We start from the raw sequence: 14,530 nt of genomic DNA, 5'->3' as shown, positions 1-14,530 counted from the left end.
TGTTCTAAATATTGTCATTGTAAATGACTGTTAATTAAGCAACTTTGAATTTGAACTTGAATTCATTAGCCTACATTTTATATATTAATTAAATTGCAAAAAATAAACAGCTGCCCACAATAATCCAAATTATATCAGTAGGCAACAATTTGGGTCTGTCTGATTTGTTGCCTTTGTGGATTGCGAAATGAACAATGTAGGGTTACTTTGTTTTTCTAGAGGGGTTACGTTTGTGTGGGGATGATTTTTACGACATTAAAAGTAGACCGTGTGTTCATGTGTCCAGCGAGTCGTCAGCTGTTTGCGTATCTTCAATCATTTTCATATATGGGCACGTAAACATGGCAACCTTTGACGTGAGGTTTCTAAAAACAGCCTCACAGCCGGGTAACAACTTGAAACGAGTGTAGCCTACTCGTCTGGGCCATGGTTTTTGTCTCTTAAACAAACTTATGTTATATGTACATGTTAAAAAAAGACGACCAATACTGGTAGTTTGATAGTTCTAGACAGTGAGGAAAATGGACGACCTGGAGAAGCAGCTTATTTGTCCCATTTGTTTGGAGATATTTTCAAAACCAGTGGTGATTCTTCCATGTCAACACAACCTTTGCCGCAAATGTGCTAACGATGTCTTTCAGGTATAGTAAAAATCGACTTATCTGTACGTTTGCGTCAAATTACGCAATACTGTAACTTATTTTTACAGGTGAATACTTTCACCAGTTATTTTCCATTGAAAACTTAATGGGCTAGGCAGGCGCATATGATGGTCGTGTTGCAATAATAAGTCATACATTATTACAAGCATTCTTCGACAATTACCTTATTAACCTTTTAATGCATCCGTGTGGCAAGGCATCCAACCCTTACCTACCCACAAGAGGCGGCTCGCTTACATCTGGAGGCCGTTTCCGTTGCCCATCCTGCAGGCATGAGGTTGTGTTGGACCGACATGGAGTCTATGGATTGCAGAGGAACCTCCTGGTGGAAAACATCATTGACATGTACAAACAGCAGTCGACCAGGTAAAGCAGTTACACAGATTCTTCTGGTTAATGTTGCGGTATAATGTTAACTAGGCCGTTATAAAAAGGTAGGCCTATAACCTGTGTCAAAGCAATTCGTAGTAACTTACATTTCTTCAACATAGATATATAAGCTATGTGTTGGCACTTAAAAGTTGAGTTTACATTAAGTTACATTATGAAAAGGCTATCATTACATCGGGGTGCTCCGTTAACAACAAGTCTTCCTACCTAAATAGGTTACTAGGTCACGCATCCATCCACCTGTAAGGATAGCACCTTCCACCATATGGTAGCTATAGCTATATAGGTAGCCTATATGGCTATAGCTCGGAGGATATGGACTTTTGAGTTGAGATTTGTAGGCTAAGATGACAAAATGAACAATCAAGTAGTCTACATGGTGGGCCCTATATGACAAATAAGAACGTGAACCAAACATACACCATATACACTCAGCAATCAATCCCTCAGTGCCCTATATTTTCAGAGAAGTATATATTTACACAATATTTAAATACATTATTAAATGGTCCCACTTGACCAGTGGTAGGCCTACACCTTGGGTCTTGCGAAAGTCACCAACATAACGAAGACTACATACATAACATGATACATTTAGGGTAAGTGCATGGTGTTTGGCCTATGGAGGTTTGACACACTCCTGATATTTCTGACCACAAATGGTGAAGTGAAGTTAAATGAAAGTAATGAGCATAACTGTTTTTTAGTGGAGCACATTTTTTTCTCTTGGTTGGAAATAATATTAGATGTAAACGGTACAAATCCCAACAGGCCACACAGTTCCTCCGCTGTCTGCTCTGCTGTCACGAAACATCGCACTCAAGTCATTTCAGCTTGTTTATGAGTTGATCTTCCCTTGCAACTGCAGATGGAATTGCATTCTTGTCTCTTTTTTTTACAGCACTCAATTTCTTTCACATCATTTGAGTTGACACGACAGGAGTTTCTGTTGCGACCGTGACCACATGACCCCTAAGGGCTTTGTGAGTCAGAGCATTGGTGGCCTGGACCGCGGCAGGGTTCCGGTTGGAGTTGCGGCATAGTTGCTCTCTGTTGACATGCCATCCCCTTTGCCCTCAGGTCATCGTGACAACCCACGATGACCTGATGCTGTATGGTTGCTCATGACACTCACTGACATTCGCACAGTGTCATGTAATGTATTTGAAACTCAGTGTTCTTCATAAGACTATTATTGGCGAATAACTGATAACTGTAGTATATTTGGTTACATAAAAAAACAAATCCATTCTAAACAGTTAATGAAACCCTGCCATGTATATAAGAGTAAAACTTATCCAAACACTTAGTTGCAGGATTTACTAGTGAAGAACAACACAAGTAGATGGTCTAGGAAAAAACTAAATAAGAGAAAAGCCACAGATCCTTACTGTGTATCCCTATTGAGATGTAGGTCACACAGCCAATAGGCTACACCATAAACACAGCTACAGCCTAAAGTAAAGTAAATGAACAGAGGGTCAAGTCAAGTCAAGTTTATTTATATAGCACATTTCATACACAGAGGTCATTCAATGTGCTTTACATAAACAAAACCAAACGATAATAACAAATAAAAGCATAGAAGGGCAATATAGTCAAAGAATAGTTAAAAGGTAAAGATCATAATAAAAAGAAAACATAAAACACAAGGTAAAATCATTTAAAAATAAAGAATAATTAGTAAGCAAAAACAAAGGCAAAAGTAGTAAAAAAAGTAATAAAAGACAAAGTAGAATAATTATCGAGGCAGATTCAGAATTTGTAACTCGGCACAGTTAGCAGAAAGCGTCTGAGAACAGTTTGGTCTTAAGTCTAGATTTAAAACTGGCTACAGTTGGGGCCTTTTTAATGTCATCCGAAAGTTGGTTCCACAGCTGAGCCGCATAGCAGCTAAAAGCTGCTTCACCATGTTTAGTTCTAACTGTAGGTTTTACTAGCAGGTTTTTCACCTGGGACCTGAGAGGACGAGAAGGTGTGTACTGCTGAAGCATGTCTGACAAGTATTTAGGTCCTGCTCCATTTACTGATTTATAAACAAGCAATAGTGCTTTAAAGTCAATTCTGTGACTTACTGGAAGCCAGTGCAAGGACTTAAGAATTGGAGTAATGTGGTCAGTTCTTTTAGTTTTTGTTAGAGTCCTAGCTGCTGCATTTTGTATCACCTGAAGCTGTTTAATAGTCTTTTTAGGAAGGCCTGTGAACAGTCCATTGCAGTAATCAACCCTGCTGGAGATAAATGCATGAATGAGTTTTTCTAAGTCATGTTTTGACATCAGCCCTCTGAGTTTGACAATATTTTTGAGGTGGTAAAAAGCTGATTTAGTTATCGCTTTCATGTGGCTGTTGAAATTTAGATCACTGTCAATTAATACACCAAGATTTTTAACAGTATCCTTTGCCTTCAACCCTTTTGTGTCAAGGAGAGTGGCAACCCTAAGTCTTTCCTCATTTTTACCAAATATAATTACTTCAGTTTTTTCTTTGTTCAGCTGAAGAAAATTTTGAGACATCCAGGTGTTGATTTGTTCTATACACTGACACATAGATTCAAGAGGACCATAGTTGTTTGGTGATAGAGCTAAGTAAATTTGTGTGTCATCTGCATAGCTATGATATGAAATCAAATTATTTTGAATGATTTGTCCAAGTGGGAGCATATAGAGGTTGAATAATAGTGGCCCCAAGATCGACCCCTGGAGAACACCACAGGTCAAGGACGTTGGTGTTGAGGTACAGTTTCCGATGGCAACAAAGAAGCTCCTTTCTTGTAGATATGATTTTAGCCAGCTGATAACTATGCCTGTAAATCCAACCCAGTGTTCTAGTCTGTGTAGTAAAATATTGTGATCAACAGTGTCAAATGCTGCACTAAGGTCCAGTAGCACTAGGACTGATGTTTTACCTGAATCTGTGTTGAGGCGTATGTCATTGGAAACTTTAATGAGAGCTGTTTCAGTGCTGTGATTTGCCCGAAAACCAGACTGAAAGTAATCAAAATACCCATTTGATGTTAGGAAGGTGGTTAATTGATTAAAGACTACTTTTTCAATAATTTTGCCAATAAAAGGTAGATTGGATATGGGCCTGTAATTGTTTAGCATGGAGGCATCCAGGTTATTCTTCTTGAGAAGTGGCTTTACAACAGCTGTTTTCAGTGACTTAGGAAAAGTGCCAGACAGCAATGATACATTTACAATTTGAAGGACATCCGCCGCTATGAGGTGAAAAACAGTTTTGAAGAAATTGGTAGGCAGAGTGTCTAAGACACATGTGGAAGGGCTGAGATTCTGTACCGTTTTTTCAAGTGTTTCGTAGTCTATCAAGCTGAACTCTGACATCAAGTTTAGTTTCCCTCTGTTTGTTGCTGGAAGTTCAGGTTGTTGAATTTGTAATTGAGCAGATATGAGCAGATATGTTGAGTCAGAGGGGGCACAGAGGTATATAACACCAGGCTTTTTATTTCTTCTTTTTCACCATCTTAATGCCCAGCAGCAGCAGCAGCCAACCTGCCCCAGAGACGAAACCAGACCAGCCCATGTGCGAAGTCCACGAGGACGAGAAGATCAACATCTACTGTGTGACGTGTAGCACCCCGACCTGTTCCATGTGCAAAGTGTTCGGGGCGCATAAAGACTGCGAGGTGGCCCCTCTCACCAACGTCTACCAAAATCAGAAGGTATGCCAGCCTGCACGTGCGTCTCATCATTGAGATGTCATGGGGTTCCTGTTTTGGAGTCTTTATGCCACTCAGATAAATTAGACAAATAGCAGCGCAATAAGCCCACCGATGTTTCATTAGCCGTCATTAGAGTTGTTTTTCAAGCTGTGTCTGAGGATAATTGTCTGTCTAATGGATTTGTTAACGTACGCTTTCATTTTAATGTGTGTCTCTGTGCGTGTGTCTGTGTATGTTTGTGTGTGTGTGTAAATGTTTGTGTGTGTTTGTGTGTGTGTGTGTGTGTGTGCTCACACACGCTCACACACACACACACACACACACACACACACACACACACACTCCCCCAGACGGAGCTGACAGACAGGATAGCAATGATGGTGAGCAACAACGAGAGGATCCAGGGTGTCATTAGTCAGCTGGAGGAGACCTGCAGGATCATAGAGGTGAGTTGTTCCCACAGGAAGCACTACCTCTCCCCCTCTGTCACTCTCTTCCTCCCTCTCATCCATCCTCTCTCTCTCTCTTTTTCTCTTTCCCTCTCTCCTTCTTTCTCCACCTCTCTCTCTCACCCTCCCTCCCTCTTTCACTCTCCTCTTTTCTCTCTCTTCCTTCCCTCCCCCTTTCCTCCCTTCTCTCTCTCTCTACTTCCTTCTCTTTGGTCCTCTCTCCTTCCCTCTGCCCCCCTATCTCTTTCTCTCCTCTCTCTGTCTCTCTCTCCTTCCCACTCTTCTTTCCTCTCCCCCCCCTCCTTTAGTCAATCTACTCTTCTTCATAAACAAAAGGGGAACAATCAGGAGTATTGATGGACAGGGTGAGCCGACAGCTCTTCAGCTGGAGGTGATGTGTGTGGGCCGCTACGGTACCACAGGACGCTGGAGCGTCTCCAAGCCCCATGGCCGCCGTCCGGCGAGAGCCGGTGACTGACATGCGCGTTGTGTTTCTGAGACTTGAGTGCGCATATGGCCACTGCAGATGACAAAGAGGAACTTCTGGCAAGGTTGATTGTAAGGGAGAGAGAAAGAGGAGAGACAGAGAGTCCAGGAAGAAACTCGCCAGCATAAGTGCATACAGTATAACCTGTTTTTAGACTATTTTTGGAGTTTCGGTCCAGACACTATTGCTTCAGTTCAGTTCTTCAAGTAAATCATCTTCAGTCATTGAGTGGCTTTTCATTTTTTTTTTTTTATTGTATTCACTTTTTTATATTTTCATGAACCATCATTAAAGGCGCTATGTGACGTTTTGTTTAAGTTTGAAACATCTAAGAATGACCTTAATAGCAACAGAGTGTGAAGAAACAGCCATTTTGATGTCAAAAATGCCTATGCTCCGTTTTGTCCAGATATCCATTGAAGTTAGCATGCAAACCGGTTAGTGCTGGGCCGCCTCTCTTGCAACACCACACTGTGGCTCGTCTGGCCACTGTATTAAATACAATACAAGTCGATTTGAGACTGTGTTCAAGACAACTCGAAGCCGAGAGACATAGCTTGTTTAATCATAGCTCGTTTAATTGTGAGCATTGCCTGAAGTTCCTTTAGAGGGCCGTGTGGGAAAATCTTTCACAAGCCTAGTAATTAGGTAATTATTAGGTAATTAGGAATTAGAATAGGAGGAGAGGTTTGGCTCAAGGTTTCCTGATAAAAGTGAAATTTCCCTTGCCCCTGTCGGTAAAGTACCTGAATATAAATGAAATAGATTTGCCGTTATACGCAGTAAATGAAATTGAACTGAATTAGAAAAACGGCAAAGTAGAAGAACCAGTGTTAGAGTGACAACCCACTCACTTTCTCTCACTCATGACTTGCTTTCTCAAAGGTGTGTTTACTACCTGTGTTCCACAGGAGAACAGCAGGAGGCAGAAGTCACAGGTGTGCGAGAAGTTTGACCACCTGTATGCCATCATGGAGGACCGGAAGAGGGAGATGACTCTGCAGGTGTCGGCAGAGCAGGAGGAGAAGCTCAACTACATCCAGGGCCTCAAGCGCAAGTACAACGAACACCTGGAGTCCATGAGCAAGATCGTGGAGACGGGCATTCAGACCATGGAGGAGCCTGAAATGGCTGTGTTCTTGCAGGTGAGTTAGCTGTGTTTTTGTTTTGTTTTATGAAGCGCCAAAAGACTTACAGTCAAAGCCAAGAGCTCTTCATCATCATGTTTCATCATCACTTACAACTCACTTAAGGAGTGATGCTTTGAAGAACAAGTTTACTTTTTCAACAAGGCTTTATCCTTTAGGTTGTCTCCTTAAAAACATTTTATACTCAGAAGCAGTGTTGGGGTCGTTACTCAAAAAAGGTAATGTATTGCACATTACTCGTTACTGTAAAAATGTTTAATCCCTTGCATTACTTCTTTATTCTCTATGGAAAGTAACGTGTTACATTACTTTTGCGTTACTGCGTTTAAATGTTTCTATGGACGCTGTTATTGATATCGACCCCTTTTATTTATTATTTAATTAATTACGTTGTATGAAACATTAGGTAGCATAATCTAGTCTATTACACTACTCGCGCTGTAGGCCTACCACTCCCGTTCAGTATTCAGCTAACAAATACTCAGATGGGTTTTATTTTTTGTGAATGTTCTTGTCACCCTCCCAGAAGATGCACATGTGCGCGCGTGCACGCACGCACACACACACACATACACACACATACAATAAGACCGGCAACGCAGTTTAACTTATGCACTCGCTACCGCAACATTTTGAACGGCAGATTTTGTTTTCATACAGGTGCATATTTAGTGTTTTATTTATAGCTTTTTTTTTAAATAGGAAAGCAAAGCAGTATTATCTATCAGAGTCAGTGCTGTAGAAGGTGGCCTGATTCCACACACCCTGCTCATGACAGGGTAAAGCACACCACCACAACATGCGTCTCCACGGCTTGAGGAGGAGTCCTATTTCCTAATAGGAGAATGTCAAATAGGAGAATAAAGTAATCTTTGCTCACACGCTGTTAATAACTGTAATGTGATTACTGAATTTAGAAAAGTAACGTGTTACACTACTCCTTACTGACAAATGTAATGTGTTTACTGTGTGTACAGTAACGTTACACCCAACTCTGCTCAGAAGTTCCTCATGTAAACTGTTTTATAGAACCCTTCTACTGGTAGTTTCATATACCATCAGTGGGTGTTAAAACTGTGAAGATTCCAGAAGTGCATAAACAATTTTATCTGAGTCATTACATTACATTTACATTACATTACATTTGGCTGACGCATTTTTAGCCAAAGCGACTAACAACATGGTAAAAAGTTTAAGTTTTAAAGCAATTCTCAACAATTTTAGGACAATATAAAAAATGGTAGAGTACAGTAAGAATAAGTGCATCAGTGAGTGCTGTTTTTAACAGTTACGTGTCAGATCAAGACGGCTGGTAAGTGCTAGGATCAGCAAGACTTGTTGTAAGTAGTGCTATGAGAGGAGATGTTCTCTAAAGAGCTGGGTCTTCAGGAGTTTTTTGAAAATGGAGAGGGATGTCCCTGCAAGTTCTATGTTTTAAAAATTAAATTAGAAGATATTCCTGATCTATCACAATGTTTATGAGTAAAGTAAATTATATGATATTATATAGTTGTCAATTAATACACAATAATATACAATACATTGTAATAGTTAATAGTTATACCAACCATTAGTAATAACCATTGCAATCATTATTGTGCTTTTTTGCAGACAGCAAGACCTCTTTTGAAAAAGTAAGTGCTTACTTGAGGTAGATATTGCACATCTGTGTAACAGCACTTTTCCTGTTCGGTTTTCTTGGTGATTGCACCTGTTACTGTTGGTGTTTGCTCTCTGTCAGAATTGGTGAAGCCTCCAACACGTCCCATCTGGAGAAAGTGGAGCGAGGCTACGAGAACATGGATCACTACACAGCTAACTTTCTGAAGCAGAGAAAAGCACTGCGTAGCATTGACTTCATCGTCGGTAAGGAAGGACATTTATATGTTATTCATTTAGCAGACACTTTTATCCAAAGCGACACACACAAATCGAGGATTAACATTCAAGCTACATTGCAAAGTAAACCTTGTGGGTGAAAATACCACTTTAGAAACACTACGAGACTACCAGAGGATGTGAGTGCAGAAGTTGAAGTACCTGTCAAAGTGCAATCAAAGGAGATAGTGATAGAAGGAGTAATAATAATAATAATCATTTTTATTTTATACCCAAGGTCGCTTTACATAGGATAGGAAAATACAACAAACAAACAAACAAACAAAAACAATACAACAAACAGAAGCTATGTTTATAGAGCTCTGTGTTGGCTGTGGAGGAGAAGTGATCATTAAACAGAAAGGTCTTGAGTGGTACAGTAGAAGGAGAAGGAGGTGGAAGGAAGAAGAGCACAGGAAGTGCAGGATAGGGTGTGTTGGATGTGTTGGGTGTGTTGGATGTGTTGGGTGTGTTGCAGATGTGTTGCAGATGTGTTAGATGAGGAGGTACTCTCAGAATATAGTTGGGTCTTCAAGAGCTTCTTGAAGGTAGAGAGGGACTCCCCTACTCTAGTAGCACTTGGTAGCTTGTTCCACCATCGGGGGACTACAAATGAGAGTTTCTCGACTGGGACGACGTTCCTTGGAGGAACACAATGGTTGAAGGGTAATATAAGCCTTTATGAGTGGGAACAGACCCAGCGATCACGCTGTAGGCAAGCATTAGTGACTTGAATGTGAAACAGCTGCTCTTAGCTGAGGGCCAGCAGGATAGTGAGCCCTTTTTGGTTGATTGAAAACCAGAAGCACCACTGTGGACCATCTGTAGCATGTGGGAGATGTGGCCTGATCTTTCTTATATTGCGAAGCAGCACAATTGGGCGACATGAACAGAGAAGGTCAGCTGTTCATCAATTTTGACAGCAAGTTTCTTGCAACCTTGGGAGGAGTCTGTTTTGATGTTGAGATGTATAACTTGTTTGGACTAGCAGTTTGGTCTTAGAGAGGTTTAGTTGGAGGTGGAAGTTTTTTCATCCATGCTGGATATGTCAAAGAGACAATCCCAAGATCTGCGCAGAGACCGTGCAGTCATCAGACAGGAATGACAGGTAGCAGTGATATGAGAAGCCATGTGAGCAGATAAACTGCCCCAGCAATTTAGGGCACACAGCAGAGAGAAGGGGCCACAGCACCGAAACAAACCAAGAAACTCAAATGTTTTGCCAATGTGTGTGTTTACTTACTACTTTTTCATACTTCACATCTTGATTTTATGTGTATTGTCCTTTTTAATAACAATTAACTCTCTCTTTAATAACTTAATAACTCTCTCACTCAACCTCTCTCTTATCTTTTATACATCCTTATTTTGACACTGTCCATTAAATCAGATCATTTGTGTTATCTCTAACCTGATCCTGTTTAGAGGATGACGAAGAGGATGAGGAGCAGGAGGAGGAAGAAGATGCTGGAACAGAGGAGGAGCAAGCAGAGGGAGGAGCTTCAGACTTGGTAGCCCCGCCCCTACCAGCCCAAAGCAGCCTGAAAGCCACATCCTCCTAGCTGAAGTTAGGAAACAGACATACACACATAACAAACATTCACACACAACCATACACACACTCTTACTAAGACACACACTTTTAAATGTGCCATACAGGCAGCAATTCATCATATAGAAGAAAAAAATAGAAGAAAAAAAACTGAGTGCTGTAGGTGTAGTTTTCAGACCAAGAGATGACATGGGGTAGTATAGATATAAAGTATTTACCCAAAAGTGGAATAAGTGGGTGAATACTTCTGAACTTTCTTCCAGTGTGTTGCACCCTCTTTTTTAAGTTGTCAGGAAATCTAAAGAGGTTGTTTATGTTAGTAATTTCATGTGAGACTTTTTACTCTTTTTTTGTTAAGGAAAAAGCCACCATTGTGGCCATAATACAGACATGTACACCTTAATACACACACAGACGCGCACACACACACACACACACACACACACACACACACACACACACATGCTTAGATAGCTAGTTCAGAGAATAAACCATCGGGAATAGAAGTCTTCCATACCTTTTTCTATCTGTCAGTGATCATGCTGTCTGCACCGCGGCGTGGATACAGGAGCTGGCCTGATGGAGGCAGTGAGTCCAGCTCTGGCTCATAGACTGATTAAAGCTATCTGTGTTACTCAGCATGCTTGTCTGTCTTTCATTTGACCCGATAGCACTCACACACGCACAGCGTCAGAGAGTGTTTCGCCTCGCATACCAGAAATTTTAGCAAGTTGTCGTCGACTTCTCTCGTCATGCTCTTAGGTAGTGTTGGCATGATGTTTTAATGAGGTTGGCTTTTTGCCTGTCACAAAGCTATTTTTGGGGCACTGTCGCCTCAAATAGATCTTTCATGAGCTTTTTTTATACCTCTCCACCTTAGTAGCTGTACTTCACTTATACATATGAACACTGGCTGCTTCCTTTACATCAAGACATCAGCAAATCACTTTCACTTGTTTTAAAATAGATGCACCGCATGGCAAACCTCCTCTTCGCTCACTAACACATACCTGTGATTTAAGTTCTGACCTGTGCTGTTTAACTGGATGAGCATAGAGACTGACCGCACTCAGCCATGGGTTCTGAGAAGTGTCCAGTTGATCTAACCAAATGTTTCTTTGCACGTTTGGGTAGTTAAGCTGAAATAACAAGGGGAATGGGACTATTGTGTAACGTATACTTTCTGGCTCACTGGAGGGTAGTTGGTAATGGAATTTGTCCTTCACACAGACTCACACTGAACCTCACAATGTCTGAGCATCTATCAATGCAGAAACACTTCTTTTTTATTATTATTTTATTTTATTTTATTATTATGAGTATTAGTAAAACGTCCATATCACAGTGTCTTTTGGTTAACAGGGGGTTTATAGAGTTCTAATTCAGTTACTGTGCAGTGCATGAGGTGGTTTGATACCACAGTATGACGTCATTCCACATTCTGGAGACTTCTCTTGCTCAATGTATTTGGTCCAGATTAGAGTCAGATCTGTACCATAATCATGTTAAGTGTCATATGACTGTAGTGTGGCAATGGATCCCTCTGACTTGGCCTCAGAAACGGGCTTGGTGGTTTATCTGACACAATGAGGTCAAGTTTAGGTGCAGATCCATGATGTGGTGCTTCTGATCACCATGACGCATGGTTCAGTGGAACTTCACAATTTTGCTGCACACTTCACGGCTTCCTGTCGTCATTAAACAGAACATTAACAGAATGTGTTTTCTTTATGGTGACCTCCAGGTAGCAGTCTGGTTTCCTGTTAAGTCCATGTAAGCCACTATTTTGGTAACACTTTAGTCATGGGTTATTTTTGTGTTTTAGATTTTTTTTTAACTGGATATCCTAATGGGGATAACCAGGCTTCACTTCCATGGGAGTTTTAGTGGTTGTGATGGCTGTTCCCTGTTCTATGTTCTTCATGTATAATTTATTATAGTGTGGATTACCTTCAAGAATCATTAAATGTTTTCACAATGTACCTTCATCTGTGGGCGGCTATTATTATATAAAGGGATTTAGAGACAAGCCTGATTTTATAAACATGCATAACATTTGAGAAAAAAATAAATGAAAAAAAGAAGTGTTGCAGGTTATTTAAATTGTGACTGGTTATGTGGCTATTAACGTTTGATACAACTATATCAAGTTGGCTATTGATGAGGCGGGATGTCCCTCAATAGATGCTCACTCGGAGATACAAAATTAGTCTACTCATCACTGTTTCCTGAAGTCCTTCACGCTGAATGTTTGCGGATTAGGCTGATGATTCAGTTAATGACGTTTACAGATCTCTGTGCGGTCAGATGATCAAATTTCATTTGTCCAAATAACACCGTGATATGGCCCTGAAAAAGGTCGACAAAGGACTGTAAAATTGGCTTTTCATTTTTTATTGAAAAATATAAATATAAGACATTCTCTTGCACAACAAAAATACTGGTTGCTCATCAGTTTATTAACAAACGTACACAATGTAATGTACAATGAAAGAAAATATCAGATAAAATATAATTTTGAATAATATACAGTCTTTTTCTAGCTCTCAAGTCCCAAATGATTGTGTACTATTAGAAAATTAAACGTATATTGGCTACATTTTGTTAAGCACTTTTACAACAATTATCGAAAGTGATGACTTTTCACGCATTTACGCAGCTATTTGATCACCAGGCTGTAGTAGGCTACAATTCCACATTTTTGCTCTTGATTTGAGCATAAATCTACTAAAATAAATACGATATAAATGAATGGAAAGGCAGCACTATAGTACATATTATGTTTTGTGCTAAATGTAAAAATTTCTTTGGCGGATGAATAGATGTCAATTTTACTTCCCAAAGAGTTCCATCATTTTCCTATTACTGTGCGCTTGTTGGGCTAATTGTTCAGCTCTTGCCATCTCTAATACTTCTCGGAGCAGGTGGAAGGTGAGATCCAGAGAGATAGGAGGCTCCTCCGACCGTCGCTCCCTCTCCATCGAGTCGTCAGGCTGTTGTGCGTAATTGGCGATGAGCCGCTTCATGTTACCAACTTTGCCTTGTAACAGACGTTGTGTTAGCTGGAGCTGCAGAGCTCTTCTGAAGCCTGACCGGGAGCTTTCGGAATACATGTTTGGTGCGGAAAAAGGTGAATTCTGATTTCCGTTGCCCAGTCGTATGAAGTATTCCTCTCCCACGCGTGCCAAAATGGGAAGGGACTGCTGCTGTGGGTCGCGCTCTGTGCCAGGAGCCTGCTGACTGGGGCTGTCGATCGCTCTACATTCATGTCGGGGCGAAAAGGCAACGAGGAGGACGAAGGTGGCAAGAAAATTGAGCTTCATGACAAGGAAGCAAAGGAAATCTGTGAATGTAAAAGAAAGACGATCATGTTGATGTTGCCCTCTCCAAACCTCTGTGTACTTTACGCAGCACGAATCACCACGAGTGGGTTGTGCTATGACAGCATAATATTAACCACTCAATAGTAAACACTACGGATATCTCAACTAAAGACTTTGTTCCCCCAAATCTACTTCAGTGTACGATGAAATGCAACATTTTCTAAAGTTGCGACAGTTAAATATTTGCAAAAATAACCTGAACAAACCAGTATGACTGCTTAATAAATTGGCTGTTGCCGACTGAGACAAACGTAAGCGAAACTGACAAAAATACTACAACAGTAAACTTTTAAGTAATAATCTGTTTTTGTTTTATAAGGTGCTCCACAAAATATATGCCATACCTGTATCGCGCAGTCTGCACTTCCTCAGAAGAATGCACACCTGATATGACGAATGTCTCTTTTACCTGCGGTCTATCTGGATATATTTGAGAGGATGTCTTCAAAAGACTGAATGTTTAGGTTGGATTTATATAGCCGACATTTGTGACAAGTGTCACGTTAGAACTTGCGTCTGCGCATTGGAGACGAGTGGACTTGAATGAACGCAAGTTCTCTAGAATGAATGAGGTGAGTCATAAAATACCTCTCTCTCTTTATCTCTCTCTCTCCCCCCTTCTCTCTCGTTCTCTCTCTGTTTCTTACTCACTCTTTCTCTCACAAACACACACACACTGTTTCTCAGAATGCAGTACATTTTGTGAAGAGGAGATGGTAGTGAGGTATTCTCAGCTATTGTCTAACTCTGCATCCATTTTGGCATGAACACACTTCTCAAACACACACACACACACACCCTTTACCTTTCAGTGTCATCTTCCCCATGAAACGGTTTAATTTATATAAAAGCTGGGTAGACAGACAGCAAATGTCAAAAGAAAAAAAAATGCCATCATGAAA

General features: G+C 40.6%; 2 protein-coding genes across 3 annotated transcripts; one reads left to right on the top strand and one right to left on the bottom strand.

Moving 5' to 3' along the window:
• The first annotated feature begins 359 nt into the window (after nt 1–359).
• trim55b (tripartite motif containing 55b) lies at nt 360–10,884 on the top strand. Of its 2 annotated transcripts, none has more exons than XM_042068592.1 (8): nt 360–641; nt 859–1,028; nt 4,548–4,731; nt 5,082–5,177; nt 6,579–6,812; nt 8,427–8,449; nt 8,557–8,681; nt 10,119–10,884. In XM_042068592.1, exons 1-8 carry the CDS (start codon nt 522–524, stop codon nt 10,253–10,255), a joined length of 1,089 nt encoding a protein of 362 aa, XP_041924526.1. In that variant the 5' UTR covers nt 360–521; the 3' UTR covers nt 10,256–10,884. The 2 variants fall into 2 exon arrangements, with proteins under 2 accessions (XP_041924526.1, XP_041924525.1); XM_042068591.1 differs by having other exon boundaries at nt 4,545–4,731.
• Nucleotides 10,885–12,785: 1,901 nt separating this feature from the next.
• On the bottom strand, nt 12,786–14,063 carry crhb (corticotropin releasing hormone b). Its single transcript, XM_042067858.1, has 2 exons — nt 13,973–14,063; nt 12,786–13,588 (listed from the first exon to the last, which is right to left on the bottom strand). Exon 2 carries the CDS (start codon nt 13,566–13,568, stop codon nt 13,077–13,079), a length of 492 nt encoding a protein of 163 aa, XP_041923792.1. The 5' UTR covers nt 13,569–13,588; nt 13,973–14,063; the 3' UTR covers nt 12,786–13,076.
• Nucleotides 14,064–14,530: the final 467 nt, after the last annotated feature.

The sequence above is a fragment of the Alosa sapidissima genome, chromosome 17, assembly GCF_018492685.1.
Source record: "Alosa sapidissima isolate fAloSap1 chromosome 17, fAloSap1.pri, whole genome shotgun sequence".
Classification (NCBI taxonomy): domain Eukaryota; kingdom Metazoa; phylum Chordata; class Actinopteri; order Clupeiformes; family Clupeidae; genus Alosa; species Alosa sapidissima.
Note: the sequence above shows the minus strand (reverse complement) of the source record. Positions and strands in the feature narration are given on the sequence as shown.

Bases quoted from the DNA above. Each gene is read 5' to 3' on its own strand.
- trim55b (XM_042068591.1), top strand. From the start codon at position 522: ATGGACGACCTGGAGAAGCAGCTTATTTGTCCCATTTGTTTGGAGATA. The intron at 5,178-6,578 runs GTGAGTTGTTCC...TGTGTTCCACAG, and splicing joins AGACCTGCAGGATCATAGAG to GAGAACAGCAGGAGGCAGAA. The intron at 6,813-8,426 runs GTGAGTTAGCTG...GCTTTTTTGCAG, and splicing joins AAATGGCTGTGTTCTTGCAG to ACAGCAAGACCTCTTTTGAA.
- crhb (XM_042067858.1), bottom strand. From the start codon at position 13,568: ATGAAGCTCAATTTTCTTGCCACCTTCGTCCTCCTCGTTGCCTTTTCG.